The sequence below is a fragment of the Zingiber officinale genome, chromosome 9A, assembly GCF_018446385.1.
Source record: "Zingiber officinale cultivar Zhangliang chromosome 9A, Zo_v1.1, whole genome shotgun sequence".
In the NCBI taxonomy this organism is placed as follows: domain Eukaryota; kingdom Viridiplantae; phylum Streptophyta; class Magnoliopsida; order Zingiberales; family Zingiberaceae; genus Zingiber; species Zingiber officinale.
In genome coordinates this window covers 15,359,344-15,375,489 of record NC_056002.1, presented here as the reverse complement: position 1 = coordinate 15,375,489, position 16,146 = coordinate 15,359,344, and the positions used below count along the sequence as shown (strand labels likewise).

Below are 16,146 nucleotides of genomic sequence, written 5' to 3'. Positions count from 1 at the left end.
GGACGAATCTCATATACACAGTTGTGTGTGGAGTTATTTCACCATGTGGATCAAGAGGATCCTGAAGAATTTGAGAAGGATCCACAAGAGGATCCGGATGTAAATCCAATAGAGAATCTTGAAGCTAGTCTACTTAAGATTGTCCTTATTGAGTTCAAGATGAAAAGGATAGTGTTGACCTCTACATTAGTGTTTGTCCTAGTGGCAATGATATTAACTTATCCATCTTATTAGAGTGTTGTTATTACTGTCGTTATGTATGAACAATATTAGCCCATTAAGTTTAATAAAATCATGTAGTTGAAACTGTTGTTATGTACAAACAGTACTACTTTATGAAATATTATGTTATATGTTAACAAACTAGAAAAGAAAATGTTATGTGTTAATAGTCTTAAAAGAATGATTAGTTTATTTAGATGATTAGTTCATTTAAATGATGAGTTCATTTTATGATTTGTTCACTTAATGATTAGTTCATTTGATGAGATGTGTATAATAGTATTGATTAATGTTAGTTAGATTGGATTATACAAATGATGAGTGGAAACGTAGTTGCCACTTAATTTTATAAAACAACTCAAATTAACATTAAGTCAATCATAAACTATATACATGTGAAATACACTGAATACTAAATAATGTGTTTATTTATGTTAGATCATGACAAATAAGAATATCATAGCTAAACTCAATAATAGAGAGAAATTATATGGGGATAACTATAAAATCTAGCACCTTAAGACACAATATATTCTTAAGAAAAAAGAAGTTCTAGAGGCTCTAAATCAGTTCATGGAAGAACTTGCTAATGATTCTACAACATAGCACGAGCGTAACCTTGATGTCTACTATTAAGGAAATATTGATTAGTTTAATGGCAGACGACCTGATATTTGAGTATGAGTCATTACCATTTGTTCATGCAGTCTAGGTTGCCTTAGAGAAGTATAATGGAGTAAGTTTAAGTAAACTTCGTCAGCTGACAATCAAGTTTGCCGGCTACAAAAAGCACTCGAATATTACCATGGTCCAGCATATGAGGGAAATAACTAATATGATTCAAGAGCTTAAGATTGTTGGTCATGAGTTGACTGATGAACAACAGGTTCAAGTAATAATTCGTTCCCTTCCTGATTCTTGGGAGACAATAAATTAGAATCTTACACACAGTGAAAGTATCAAGATTTTCACTGATGTTTCATATCATGTTGAACTGGAGGCGGAGACAACAGAATCCTCAAGGATATCTGATCAAGCTTTTGTAGCTGAAAGTTATTGATTCAAGAATAAGAAAAGATGGTTTAAAAAAGGAAAGAGAAAGGGAAAAGAAACTGACCCTGCTGCTGGGCAAGACCCAATCAAGAAGTTTCATGAGCATTGTGTTACTAGTATAATTTTATTAGTTAATTCTTATCCTTTGTGGATTATAGATTCATGAGCAACAAATTATATAGCTCATGATTAAACTGCATACGTGATGTATCGTTGAGTACCAGTTGGCAATAAATGGATGTATGTGGAAATAATACAAAAATTGAAGTCAAAGGAGTTGACACTTGCAAACTCAACCTACGTGGTTGACGTACTTTGTTTCTACATATGTCCTGTATACTCTTGAGATTTGACAAAATCTGATTTTCGTTACTAGTCTTCTTGATTTGGGTTATTGTATAAATTTTTATAGTCATTGTGTGGAATTAAGAATTAACTCTATGTTAATAGGATATGGTTATGTTTGAATGGTTTCATAGTTCTTGATTTAGCATCGGATATTGATTACTACAAAAATGATTGTTTTTCAAACATTGGTTTTACTAGCAATGTTAATGTAAATGATGAAGTTTGACATGCTAGATTAGAACATATAGGACAAGAACGAATGAATATATTAGCCAAAGAGGGTTTGCTCGACACTCATGCTAAATTTAACTTATCTATATGTGAACATTGTCTTGTTGGAAAAGCAACTAAGAAACCATTTGGTAAGACTATTAGAGCAAAATCATCATTGTAATTAATTCATTCATATATTTGTAGTCTAATAATGAATGTGAAGGCTAGAAATGAAAGTTCTTAATTCATTACATTTATTGATGACTTCACATATTTTGGTCATGTGTATTTTGATCTCTCATAAATCTGAAGCATTAGATTGCTTTAATCATTATTTGAACGAAATTGAGAATCAATTGGAACATAAGATTAAAACCTTATGCATTGACTATGGAACTATGGAAGTGAATATTTGTATGATCAGTTCAAGATAATATGTAATAATAAAAGGGATTATTAGAGAACTCACTGTCCCTAGAACTCCATAATAAAATGAGGTTGCTGAAAGAAGAAATTAAACTCTTTCAGATATAGTTAGGTCTACGATGACTCAAGCTAATTTGTCAATTTCTAGTGGAAAGATTTGTTATTAGCTGCAACCTATATACTTAACCGAGTGCCTTCTAAATTTGTCTCATTTACTCCATATGAACGTTGGGCAGGTAGAAAATTAAATTTGAGTAATCTGAAACCTTAGGGGTCAACTGCTTATGTTCATGATAAAATTCATAAATATAGAACATTAGGACCCAGGGGTATGAAGTGTATATTTATGAGGTATTCTGAAACTTCTAAGGGTTATGTTTTCATTGGTGAGCAACAACATAGAACTATCTCTTTAATAGAGTCAAGAGATGCTACTTTTCTTGAAACTGAGTTTCCAACAAGTGGTGAAGTTGTTAAGACAATTCCTTTATTTGAAATAGAGAAAGAGGATAATATTCCTTTATTAACAAATCAAGAATCATTAGAGATGTCTGAATTTAGTCAACCTAATGGGAGTAATTTGCCAAGTCACAAGTTGATTTCTCAACAATCCAATTTACAAAGAAGTGTTTATAAGATTAAACCTTGGAAATGGTTTGATATTGAGAATGAGACATTAATAATACTCTCAGTTGACGACAATGAACCTCGAATGGTTGAGGAAGCATTAAGATGCTCATTTAGAGAAAAAAATAGAAATTTGCAATGGATGAGGAAATTGAGTCAATAAAAAAGAATCAAGTTTGAGATTTAATCGATCTTCCTCCGAGTCGAAGGACTATTGGGAATAAGTGATAGAAGTCAAATCATGACTTTTATCATAATTGGACATAATAGATAAGGGAGAAGTTAAGTACATCTTAGGGGTAAAGATCAATAGAGATAAATCAAAAAGGTTTTAGATTTGTCTCAAGAGGTTTATATGACTAAGATGCTACAACACTTCAATATGTTGGATTGCGACATTGTATCCTAAGACACCTGAAAAATAGTCGAAATGAAGAAAAAAATCATATGTCAGTGCTATTGGTAGTTTGATATATACTATGTTGTGTACTAGTTCTGATATAAGATATGATGTTAGCTTAGTCGTTTCCAGTCAAACTTAGGATCAAAATACTAGAAAGCGATGAAAAGATATTCAAATATCTTAAAGGGGCAACATATTGTTATATCTATTTTTGAGGATCTGAGATGAGCTTGAAGGGTTACATAGATGCAAATTGGGCGAGAGACCTTGATGACAGAAAATCCATATCTGACTTATTACTAAATGGTGACACCATCTCATGGAATAGCAAGAAGCAGACTTATGTAGCCTTGTCGACAATGAAAGTTGTGTGGCTTGGCTTGTGTAGCCTTGTCGACAATAGAAGCTATATGACTGAGCTTGTGTATCCTTGTCGACAATGGAAGATGTGTGGCTTACGTAGCGGATGTGGAAAAAGTTATCTGGTTGAGAAGGTTTCTGAAGCATCTAAAGATTGTTGAGGACAGTGAGAATTTTATTACAATGTTCTGTGACAATCAAGCTGCTATAATTTTTCCTAAAGATCCTAAATATCATAGCAAAGACAAACACATAGAAATTAAGTATACTTTTGTAAGAAATATTGTTGACAAGAAATAGATAGTTCTTGAGTACATTACTACATGTAATATACTTACAAAACCTTTTACTAAATCATTGACTAAAGAGTCATTTCAAGGATATGAAGTCTTTATGACTTCGTAAAATGTAACACATTGTAAAATGTCATGATCTATTCAGTGTATATGTCTTTGTTATATTTGAATAAAGTCTCGATAAGCGTGTTGGTAGATTGAGATTGTTCCACTCACATGAACAATCATCTCTATTTGTTAAGTATAAATAGAGGTAAGATCGTTACTTATGAGACTACTTATGTAGTTATGAATAGAGACATACCCATAAGTTAAAGTCACCTTGATAATCATGCCAAGATAAGATCATTTATATAATGATTAGAGTAATTGAATCTATCATTTACTGAATCTGCTTAAGACCAAATTAGAATTTATATGTTGAATTCAGGATTAGACATAGGTATGTTTAGATCAAATTTGTACGATGCTAAATTTTGAGAAAAATATACGCTCTTTTTAGTAAAGAGAAAAATATCATAGCATGTAATTCATACCACGTGTGTTATGACATAAATAAGGATAGTAGAAAAATGAATCTCTGCTTCTCTATTATCTAAGACAATTGAGATTATAAGTTAATCTTGATCTTACCCTAAATGACTATTTAGCTGTCTTCTAGAAGTTCTGATAAGTGTTTGCTACTTTAGCATGTTTCTTATTGGTTATGGGTGATTCAGTATATGGAACATAATTAGGAAAGCGGCTGATTAGAATGAATAAATTCGAGCTAAGAAGGAAGATTAAAATAAATTTACATCTTTGATATTATTCACTAGTCGACCCATTTCTATTATGTATAGAAATGATTATGAATATTGAATATGGAGCATGCTCTTGATATAATTATCGTTATGAGGAATTAAAGATATTCACAATCATGTAAATGATTAATCTGGGATAAAGGTAAGATATTAATGTCTCAGATTCGTTATATAGAACAGTTAAGTTAAGTGTAACAACTTTCTTAGCAATAATTACTCAATGTGCTTGCTGTCGTATAAATCATTATCCCTAAAGTATGAAATGAATGTTCTTACATGGTTTTTGTGACTAGATGACCTTTTTGGATTGATTTAGATAAGCGGGAGATGTTAGAGTTAAGAAAAATGAAAGAACACCTCATCCCCTTCATCTTTTAGCCCATTCAAATTCCTCCATTGATAGAGGAAGAGGAAGAGTTATCTTCCTCCTATAAAAGTTATGTCCAAGGTCTAAGAAAAAATAAAAGGGAGAGAAGCTATGTGCAAAGTCTGTGCAAGGTCAAAAAGAAAGAGTTCATCCCGTGTATGTGCTCTCTGTGTAAGGTTCATCTGTTTGCACAAAAGAGAGAGAAGGGGTTGTTATAAAAAAATATAAGTTTTGGTTCGTCCATTACCATCAGATTCAAATTTAATTTATGATTTTTTTAAAAAAAAATTGATTCATTCATGATCACTCTTTTTATAGACGATAAATTATTCTGTAATATCTTCCTTCTTATATTTCTTCTCTAAAAGTATTGTAAATTTTTATAGTTTACAGATTTTATTTTCTATATTTTTTAATGCTTTAAACTAACATAAAGTTGTTGCCCCTTTATTGCTGCCCCCTGTTTTTTCTGGGATTGTGGTGAAGGATTGCATGTAATAATTGGAGGTAGATGATTAAATTAGAGTACACATGATAATGGTCATTTTTTTCCCTTTTGGTTTTATCCATGTACAAATATGCCTAAAACATGATGGTTTGCATGGTATAGCACGTGGAACGTAGCCACTGACCTCCCTTAGTTTTACACTTATGTTCTCAAAGAGAAAAGTTTCTCTTTTTTATTTTTATGTATGTATTTATTTATTTTGATAATTCAAATGTTTAGATTTTGCAGGATTTCTTTTTAATTCGAATAAATTTAGAATATAATTTATGTATATTTAGAAGTTGCTTTTTAAAATATTTATCTTGATTAGGGGTGTAAATGAGTCGAGCCGTTCATGAACCGCTCACGAACGGCTCAGTCAAAATTTAACTCGAGTTCAAATTTGACTAAGCTCGAGTCGACTCGTTTAACATTCAAGTCGAGCTGAGCTCGAGCTCAGTTAATACTAGCTCGAGGGCTCATCAGCCTTATTAAGTCATGTTAATTTAATATTTTAATAATTAAAATTATTATTATGTTTAAAATGGAAAATAAGTTAAGAGGAGTTTGTGACTAGTGCATGTTGTTCGATGTATTTAAGGTCCACAGTTTGAATCTCACGTACACATGTCGATTACAGCCCTAATCCTGATTAGAATTCAAATTTTAATTAATTGATTGATTTTTAAAGTGTTTATCTGGATAACTTTTATCGGTGGTTAGTAACAAGTAGTATATTATTTTTTTTTAAAAAAAACAGAGATATTGTCGTGGGAAAAATAATACGGGCGGAATCATTTTCTAGTCCGTTTGCTCCACTCCCATGCGACCTCTCTCTTCCATATCCTGTGTCCGTTCCCTCCCCCTGTGCTCCTGCTTATATCTACGATGATTAACAATTCACAGGAGCCTTCTTATAAATAGACATTTTATGCGACGACATTTTACATGGAAGAGATGAAACATCCAACAAAATACATTTTATACCCATTAAAAATTGATCTCAAAATTTATAAAAACAAATACCCATGCAGACCAGCTTTGCTTTTATGCTCGGTCAATTCCAAATGAGTGATTTGATCATTTTTAGAGAAAAGGATTCACCGTAGGAAAAAATAATAGGGAAACAATTACTTAATTTACCTATATGAATGGAATGATAGAAAATGATGATTTACAATACTCATGAGCATGGTTGGCTATAAAATTGCAATTAGCAGCCAGCTCATGGCCAGACTAGTCGATGGACTCTTAGAATGGCTACTAACTCATGGCCAAGTGGTCGATGGGCTCGTGAGCTTGCAACAAGCTCACGGTTAGTGACCACCACATCTATGCCGCGAGCTTGTGCCCAGAGACAGCTGCCACAATCTTGCGGCCGGGCAGCTGCTGTGAACTAGTCTTCTTCCTTTCTTCCTACGCCAATCTCAAATTGCACCAATCACTAGTTGATGGGATTGATTGACTCAGCCACAGCATTGGCTATCTCCCTGCAACAAGCTAAAGGGCTTGCAGAGCGACAAGGCTGAGTTGATGATATTCTCCTCCTACGCAATCAGTGATACAACAGTTTGTTTAATAGCACCTTACCAGTCCAGTCTAAATCAATCTCTTGATAAACCTGAGTTCTTAAACCAAATTGGCATCCTACAAAAGCAATCTAGTACATGGGGGAGAAAGTAATGACAATAAAATTTAGAATACAACATTACTCATTATTTTTCATCGAGACTGGTGGATTAATAACTTAATATTAGTCCCAAATTATCTTGAAGAAGCTAAAATTCCTCATCTGAACTTGGACTTGAAACACAACCTAACAACAACAGAATCATGTAGATGGAACATCAACTTACAAATACACCATGCCTGATTGAGATATACATACTCTTCTAATTCCTCTATCTAACAATCCCGGTGCAATCACGATCACCCACAGTTTGTAGAACTTCGATCTCCCTGAAGATCATCTGTTTAAACAATACAAATTTAAAAAACAAAAGGAAATTGCAGTTCAGTTTTACCATGGGAAAGTGTCTGGATAAGTAAATTAGGACAATTTTTTAAATCACAATGATGGCCTTTATCTTCAAACTCCTCAAGAGGTCCATTATAATTAACATGCTCACTATGCTTCTTTATTTACTTTTGCCAGTATGAAGAGCAAGAAAAAAAAAATCCTAAATCCAAACTCTTAACTCACGTGGAGTTGGTTTACTTTTGTTAGTTTAGAATTTAAATAGCAAATTACAATTGTCCTCTCTCAATTGAGGTGCAGATATACTCTTATATAGTTCTATAATTACATGAGAAATTTTAAGAAATCAGAATGAGTTTATTTTTTTTAACTTTAGATCAGTTAAAAGTGAAAATTCACTTTGCAATAAAAATCAAGGTAAAAAGAAGAGTAATGGATCTTTAAATAACCCTTTTATAATGATCAAAATTAGGAACTTAGGAACATCTGTTAAAATGATTTGGAAGCTAAGGGATGCCATTGTGATTTTTGCCCAGAAGAAAATTAAAGGTTTACTATTGTCAGGGAAAATGAACAATAACAAGACTGCATGAAGAACTACTTGATTCGCAAAATCTCACAGAATTCATGAGCTAGAGAATCAAATTGTAAGTCTTTGTGAATTCAGTCAAATTTGTGAGTTTAAGAGAGCTCAGCCAAAATTTGAGTCTAGCATTGTTATTTGTTATGAGTTATGACTATGCCCACTGGCATCGAATCAGCTCGTGCATTCAGTAACGCTGCTCACATTTGTTATATTTAGAATTACACCATCTAGTCCTAGTAAAACCAGACTTTTAGCAAAAGATATATATCTAGCACCATCACATGCTATTGATTAGTTAAGCACTCTTCTGCGGGATTAGATAACTTTCACACATAGTCCTAGGCCTTTAATATAAAGAAGAAACTATATTGGACTATAATTAACCAAATGTTCCCCTTACGTAATCCATTTAGATCTCCTCTAAGAACAATTCTTTTAGTCATAGGCATGCATGAATGATTTGTTACCTTTTATCCAACTCAATTTATTTTCCTTGTATGTATACTATGTTCTTTAATTATTGTATCTGTCTATTCTAACTTTTTTTTTTTCTAAAAATGATTTTATATTTCAAATTGTTAACCAATTCATATAATCATGTGTTAACTTTCTAATGCATGAGGATTCGTTAGATTTTTTTATTATTTTTAGTAAATTATTTCTTTTTGTAATTTTTGATTTTTTTTTTGTTATTTTAGATATTTTTGGTACTTAATAATTTTTATATTTTTAGTTTGTTTAGGGATTTTAGGATTATGAGTCTATTATGAATCTCTTTCCTTTTCTGGTAAGATTTCTTTTCTTTCTTTACAAAATAGGAATTGAGATCTATATATTAGAATTTCTTTCTTTTCTTTGGGTCTTAGGGTCTAAAGTCTATATAAACATCTATTTAGTTGTAAAAGAAATAATCCTCGAATATTAAATAAAATTTTCTTTTTTTTCAGAAAAATCTAAAGGTTAGCGGTTATATTTTTTTGCCTTCTCCTCAAATCCCCATTCTCGTCAACCTATAGCCTATAGCCTATAGGATAATCGCTATCTTGCCCGACGTTAGTTGGTATCAAAGCTTACCGGTTGTGATTGAGGAAGTAGAGAATCGAATCTAATAGAAGATCATTGTGATCATGATCGTGGTCGCGATCGTAACAACAAGCAAGTTCCGATTGAGGAAGCCTAGCACCGTGAGAAACGGTTGAGGATTGAGGATTTCTAAAGGCAAGTCGTAGATTTATCCAAGCATGTGGCTACGACGACACAAAATCTTGAAGATCATGAGGTACGTGGTCGAGAGGGGATTAACATAGAGGCCTCAAATTTTGAGTTGATCTACCCGAATTTTCTAATACGTCATTATTGATTGGATCAACAAAGTGGAGCGATTCTTCAACTATATGCAAATTCCAGGTTAGATGAAGGTGAAATTGGTTGCCTTCAAATTCAGAGGTCTAGCATCGTCATGGTAGGAGTACTTGCGACACTCACGAGACCGATAAGGCAAGACCAAGGTCACGGATTGAGAAAAGATGAGAAAGAAGATGAAGAGTCAATTTCTTCCCTCTAGTTACACTCAAACCTTGTTCTAGGGACGATTAGGATTCACCATGGAGGGTGATAGCCTCGACGGATTCGAAGACTAAAGAAAAGGGAATAGACCCCACATGAAGCGATAAACAAAGACCAGAAGCCCACTTTCTCCAACGGCACCACTGCTCTCCACTACGCCGCTAGTGGTGGTTCCGCAAACTCCTGATTGGCGCCTTCACCGACAAGGTCGATGCATTTGATCCAAGAAGCAACCGCTCTAGTGACGAAGTCGTTCGTTCAAACAAGATGAAGGGAAAGAGTGGTGATGGTGGTGGCAATGGAAGTAGCAGGAAATAAAAGAAGCTATGGAGGAGCGCCTCCTGGGATCACCTCTCCGAGTCGGGGATCAAGGGGAGCAACTACCATTTGGCTGCCTCGGGGTGTCTGACACATATGCACTCAATGTCGCCGCCTTCACCGCCACTGTCGCCGCAATTGTCCGTGCTTCGCCCAAGGACTTCAGGGGCGGTCTGCCAAGAGTGGCACATCTAGACTGCCTTCCACGCCTTCTTGGCTCTGCGAGCGCGACAGACTCTTTGGGGGATCGTCCGACTGCAAGCCATAGTTCGAGGGCAATAGGTGCGGAAGCAGGCTGTTGTGACACTGAGGTGCATACAAGCCCTCCTCCGCGTTTAGGCTTGCGTCTAGGCTAACCGTGTGCATGTCCACCGACAGTTAGGCCGTACATAAAATGCTCGAAGCCTGTTGTCTAAATCTAGATGATGCGACAATCTAGGAACAATCGAGGAAGTTAGAGAAAAGCTACACATGAGGTGACGAGGAGCTTCCATGAGGGAAAGAGCCATTGCTTATACTCTTTCTCAACAACAACTGGTTTTTCTATTGATGAAGCCAACAACCACCCTTGCAATGTCATCGTCGCCACCCAACCCTCAACCGTCTCCCCTCACCACATTGACAACACTCCCATGAAACCTACCAACGTCGCCATTGACGCCCCTCCACTCTACGTGGTCACACCATGTGTGGGTTGCCTTCACTTTGCATTCGTTTTGACCCGTTTGGCCAAGTCCACCGTCGCCGCTATAGACTCCGACTCGGTCTTCGAGCCCCTCACCGCGTACGCTGGCTACGTTCTCGCAGATCTCGCCTCCGACGTCTTTCACTAGGCTGTCGATAACTACGGTGACCCTCCATGCCTGTGTTTAGCTCCCAGATCGAGGCCTTCTAGGGGCACCACCGATGGTCCTGGATGATCACCCGTCGTGAGTGTGCCAATAACCTACACGCGCTTGCTCAGGCTGTGACTTTTTCGGTGCTGCCGATCGAGGCCTTGCTCGACGACATGGAGGTCGGCGTGGCAGCGCACGCGTTCGTGGGAACGTGCACTAGGTGTGTGATGCTGAGCTGGCAGTTCCACGCGTGGGGGCATGAGAAGGCAAGGTGGGTGCCGAGGGTGGCTTGCCTATAACCTACACGCGCTTGCCCAGGTCGTGACTTTTTCTGTGCTACCGATCGAGGCTTTGCTTGACGGCATGGAGGTCGGCGTGGCGGCGCACACGTTTGTGGGAACATGCACTAGGTGCGTGATGCTGAGCTAGCAATTCCACGCGCGAGCGCACGAGAAGGCAAAGTGGGTGTCGAAGGCGGTGGCAGCGCTGCAGGAAGTAAGCGTGTTGGTGTCGAGCTAGATGCATGGGTCGCACCATCGACTGTCGTACAATACTAACTACTTTCATGAGTGGCACTTGGAACAGGGTGCTGGATGATACAAGGTATTCGAGGCGATGGAGATGATCCTCTTTTTTAGGCTGTAAACAAGCTGAGCTGAGCCGAACTTTGGGGTGTTCAAGCTTGTTTGATAAGGTAACCAAGCCGAGCCGAGCTGAGCTTAAAATGAACCAAGCTTTTGAAATGAGTTTTCAAGCTAGGGTTGGTTTATTTTTTATGAGCTTGAGCTTGTTTGAAGCGTAGCTTGAGCTTGGTTCATTTAGATGTTATCAAGCTCTCAATTCAAGCTTGACTTGAGCTTGGTTCGAGCTTGGCTTGAATTTGGTTCGAGCTTGGTTCGTTTAGATGTTATCAAACTCTCAATTCAAACTTCTTTGATTGTTTAAAACTTTAAGTTGTTTGATTGATTATTGAGTTTGATAATTTAAATTTATTTATTTTATTTTATTGTTTATTTAACATATTAAAAAGAGTTTTATTAATGAATATGGTTCGTGAACATTGTTCATGAACATTGTTCACGAACATTGTTCATGAACGTTAACGAGCTGAACACATATGTGTTCAAACTTGTTTGTTTAGCTTAACAAGCTGTTCAAGCTTGTTTGTTTAATTAATCTTATGTATATTGAACAAACATAAACAAGCTCTTACCAAGCCGAACACCAAGCTTGTTCACGAATTCTTAGTCCGTTTATAGCCCTACTCTTTTTCAGGTTCGGAGTGAGGCCGAGATCGTGGAGCAAGCCGCGGCGGAGTGGAGAGAGGAGGGGTTCTATTCTACGTATCTTGTTGTTAAACGAGTCATGGTGACAACCAAACACGAGGACGGTGAGCAGTAGTGGAGCAAAGCCATCTCGCGCCACCACAACACCAACTACGTCAAGTTAGTCCACCACTTGAAGAAGATCTACCATGGTGTCTTCTCTTAACGTCTTGGTGAAAGTGAGGAACCCTTAGAGGGATTTCTGCATGAGAAGATCACTAGTCTTGGGCTCTCACTAGCCAAGAAATCCAAGGCCATGGCAAATCCATGCCTCTGGCATTCTCAGAAGGTTCTAACCGAGCAGCAGTCCGGCAATGACTCGAATTTGACAGGAAAGGCCATGGAATCTAACGTTCCATTTTAGGGAGAATCTTGGAGAAGTTTTGACACCTTGTGACGGTGAAGAAATTGTGAAATGGAGCTACATTAATTCACTATGAGAGAGCGCATATGTCATCAACAAAAATAGTAAAAGTATTATGAACATGCTACAAGCAGAGCAATTTGACATTTGGCAGTCATTGGTAAAAGGTGATCATGCAGATAATCCAAATAAGGCGAAAGTCCAGCAACTACTAGTATTTTTTTATCGATTTAATGTCAAATGAACTTCCTCCTAAGCTACCACTTGACACTCCTCTGAACTTGAGGATAAGTTCTTTTCAACCCGGAGCGACTAATGCAGGAGGATTCGTTGGATTTTTTTATTAATTTTAGTAAATTATTCTCTTTTTTGTAATTTTTAGGTGGTTTTTTTTTGGTAATTTTAAGTATTTTTGATAATTTTTATCTTTTATAGTTTTTAGATTTTTAGTCTGTTTAGGGATTTTAGGATTGTGAGTCTGTTATGAGTCTTTTCTCTTTTATGGTATGATTTCTTTCTTTGCTTTACAAGATAGGAATTGAGGTCTATATATTAGGATTTCTTTTTCTTTCTTTAAGTCTTAGAGCCTAGAGTCTACATAAACATTAGCTGTAAGAGCGATCAACCTCGAATATTAAATAAAATTTCCTTTTTTTGAAAAAACCTAGAGTTATTAGCCCATAGAATAATCGCTATCCTGTCCGACGTTACTTCCTACTAATACCGAAGCACAACAATACAAGAACCCTATTATTTTTAAACAATGTAAGAACCTGAGTGTAGATTGATTACTTCTGCAACAGTAAGTTGCAAATCAAGGCACCTCACACCAGATACTAAGCAAGAATGAAAAGATATCTAAGGAAAAAAACAACTCAATAGTGAAAAATAACATAACAATTTAAATAAAACTGGAACGTACTATGCACACTTCATCGTTCTAGCTGCCTGCGTGCCAATGCAGGGGCTCTTTTGGGTATGTAAACCTTGTAACTCACCTATCAAAGAGAGAAAAAAAAAGTCAGGTCACAAGGCATCTTGCACCTCTATATGAATTTCCAAGTTTAAAATCAGTACAAAGAGCGCAAAACCTACCTCAACCACTTCTCCCTCATGCATTCTAGAGAATGTCTTTTGTTGGAACTGAGACCCAGTGTCCTCTTTGTTCTCATTTCCACTATCAAAGTTCTGCTGAGAAGATAATAACAAGGTTGGTTGCCCACTCGGCTGATTCATGTCAGCATCTTTTGTGATGCTATTCAAAGATGATGCATTTATGTTCTTCTCTTGTTTCTCTTTCATTGGTGATGTATTTAGAGAAGCTTCATTTGAGGTTTCTTTTATTTTCTTCAATTGCACCAAAGAAGCTTCATTTGAGGTCTCAATTATTCTCTTCAACTGCACCACATTTTTCTGGCCTTCGTTGATGTCAAGGCCTGAATTATTTACTTCTCCAGAATTTTCATTGGAATATGGTTGCCTAAGTGCAAGCCCTGAAGTATCTTCCTCATCAGGGAGTATGACAACGGATCTAACTCTACATTTAGATGGCCAGACTTCTCCTTTGATGATGCTTTGTTGCCATTCAAGAATTCTCGTGTTTGCCAAATCAGTTTGAGCTTCATTGTGACATTGACTTTGCTTGGCTTCATCTTCCTGATGACCAGGAGATCTAGTGTTTCCTGAAAGGCTTCGTTGGAACTTCTTAAAGTTTTCCAATGCCTTTTGTCTTAACTGGGATTCCAAATTGACCGACTCCGTGCCTGAGTTGTCCTCACCCTCCTTCGGCGCAAAATCATCTTTCCCAACACCAGCATTACCAACTGTATGCTTCTCGGCGACAGTACCGCCTACCAATTGGTTGTCCATTGCATAAGCCCAATCATCCCTTTCATGGCTCCCATGGAATTCTTGATCATTGTCTGACCTGCGCCCATCATACCTATCAAAATCATCATAAGCTTGGATAATTCCATCACTGACCACATCATTCCCACTGACTTCCACCACCTCTCTTCCATCTTCCACAGGCGACTTTGATCGAAGTTGCATCTGCCCTTCCATCTCCTCATACTTCTTGCTACTTCGGCAGCCGCTAGGACCGCTATTCCAACTTCCTGCACAAGTAGAGAAACTCCGCGACCGATTCCTACTCTTCCGAATGCCATCATTGCTGGTCGTCCTCCTCCTCCGCCGCCGACTTCTACCTCTCTCTGACTCCCCATCCCTCCCTCTTCCTCGAGACCTACTTCTCTCCTTCAGCCGGGCCTTGGGGGGAGGGCTCCTCGAGACGCTACTGCTGCCGGACGAACTGCTGCGGCAGGTGGAGCAACTACGGCTGGAGTAACCGCTCGAGGGGCTAAGGCTGCGGTACCGCTTCTTTCGGGACACCCTCTTCTTGCTCCTCTTCAACTTAGTGCTAGCATTCCTTGGCGCCCTCTTGCGCCTCTCCGACTTCTTCGCCCGCGTGCGCCGGGGCCGGGGATCCTCGTCGGTCCCGGAGGAGGGAGATGAATCTGATTCGTCGCGCAGACGGCGACGCTTTCCAGACTTGGCCTTCGCCTTCCTCTTGCTCCGACGCTGATTCAAATCGAGGGTTAATCGCGAAACGGAACAAAAAATTGATTGCGCACGAGAAATTAACGGTAGAGGAACGAAACGGGGAAGGGATACCTCGCCATCGAAGTCCTTCTTGGAGCGTCTGGAGGAAGCGGCGGCCGCGGTGGCGGCGTTCGTCATCATCGGATGGACCTCCGAAAGGGAAAACGAGGCAGCAAATGGTCGCGAGAGAAAGGAAAGCGAGTCTGGATACAAAAGACAAAGTAAAATGGCAATGTGATCATCCAAAAGCGGTGGGATTCCAGATGGACGGTCGTGATCAGGTTAAATTATAATGACTTAAATTCTAAATATATAAATATTCAAGAATAATTTATAGATATAAATATTTATCACATACATTTACATAAATCCTGAAGGATCTACAATGAATTTTCCTGCCCCCACTGGCACTACGTGCTCGGTGATAAATTGTCACCACGTGTATAGGAAGTGAATCCCAAAAAATATTTCTTTCGAGCAAGGTTTAAAATTGTGATCAACATCTAGATGGTAATTTCAGATCGGTATAAAATTTTAATATTATATTATATCGTGTTAATATAATTTTAATATTTATTTATTTATATATAATAATTATTATATAAATATATTTATTATGTATAATTTAAAAATAAATTATTTATTAATTTTATATAAATTTTAATTTAATATTATTAGAAAAAATTAAATATAATTTTATGTATAGAAAATTAATTTATCAATAATTTGAATTAAAATTAATATATTATAATATGTTACCTTGCCCATATGAATAAGAAAAAAATATTTGTAACAATTTACTTAAATAATCTCTATAATTCTCGGATGTCCCTATTAAATAATCATAATTATATAAATTAATACAGAGATTATAATTTTATATATAATAATTATATAAATTAACTATTTATTCATTTAATTAATTATTAATATAAAGTAATATATATTTTAAAATAATAAAAATATT

General features: G+C 36.8%; 1 protein-coding gene and 1 pseudogene across 1 annotated transcript; one reads left to right on the top strand and one right to left on the bottom strand.

Moving 5' to 3' along the window:
• Nucleotides 1–7,217: 7,217 nt before the first annotated feature.
• On the bottom strand, nucleotides 7,218–15,387 carry LOC122018985 (nipped-B-like protein B). The gene is made up of 4 exons (XM_042576490.1): nucleotides 15,252–15,387; nucleotides 13,674–15,158; nucleotides 13,501–13,576; nucleotides 7,218–7,575 (listed from the first exon to the last, which is right to left on the bottom strand). The coding sequence occupies exons 1-3, from the start codon at nucleotides 15,318–15,320 to the stop codon at nucleotides 13,511–13,513; spliced, it is 1,620 nt and encodes a 539-aa protein (XP_042432424.1). The 5' UTR covers nucleotides 15,321–15,387; the 3' UTR covers nucleotides 7,218–7,575; nucleotides 13,501–13,510.
• On the top strand, nucleotides 10,062–11,534 carry LOC122019054 (annotated as a pseudogene).
• Nucleotides 15,388–16,146: the final 759 nt, after the last annotated feature.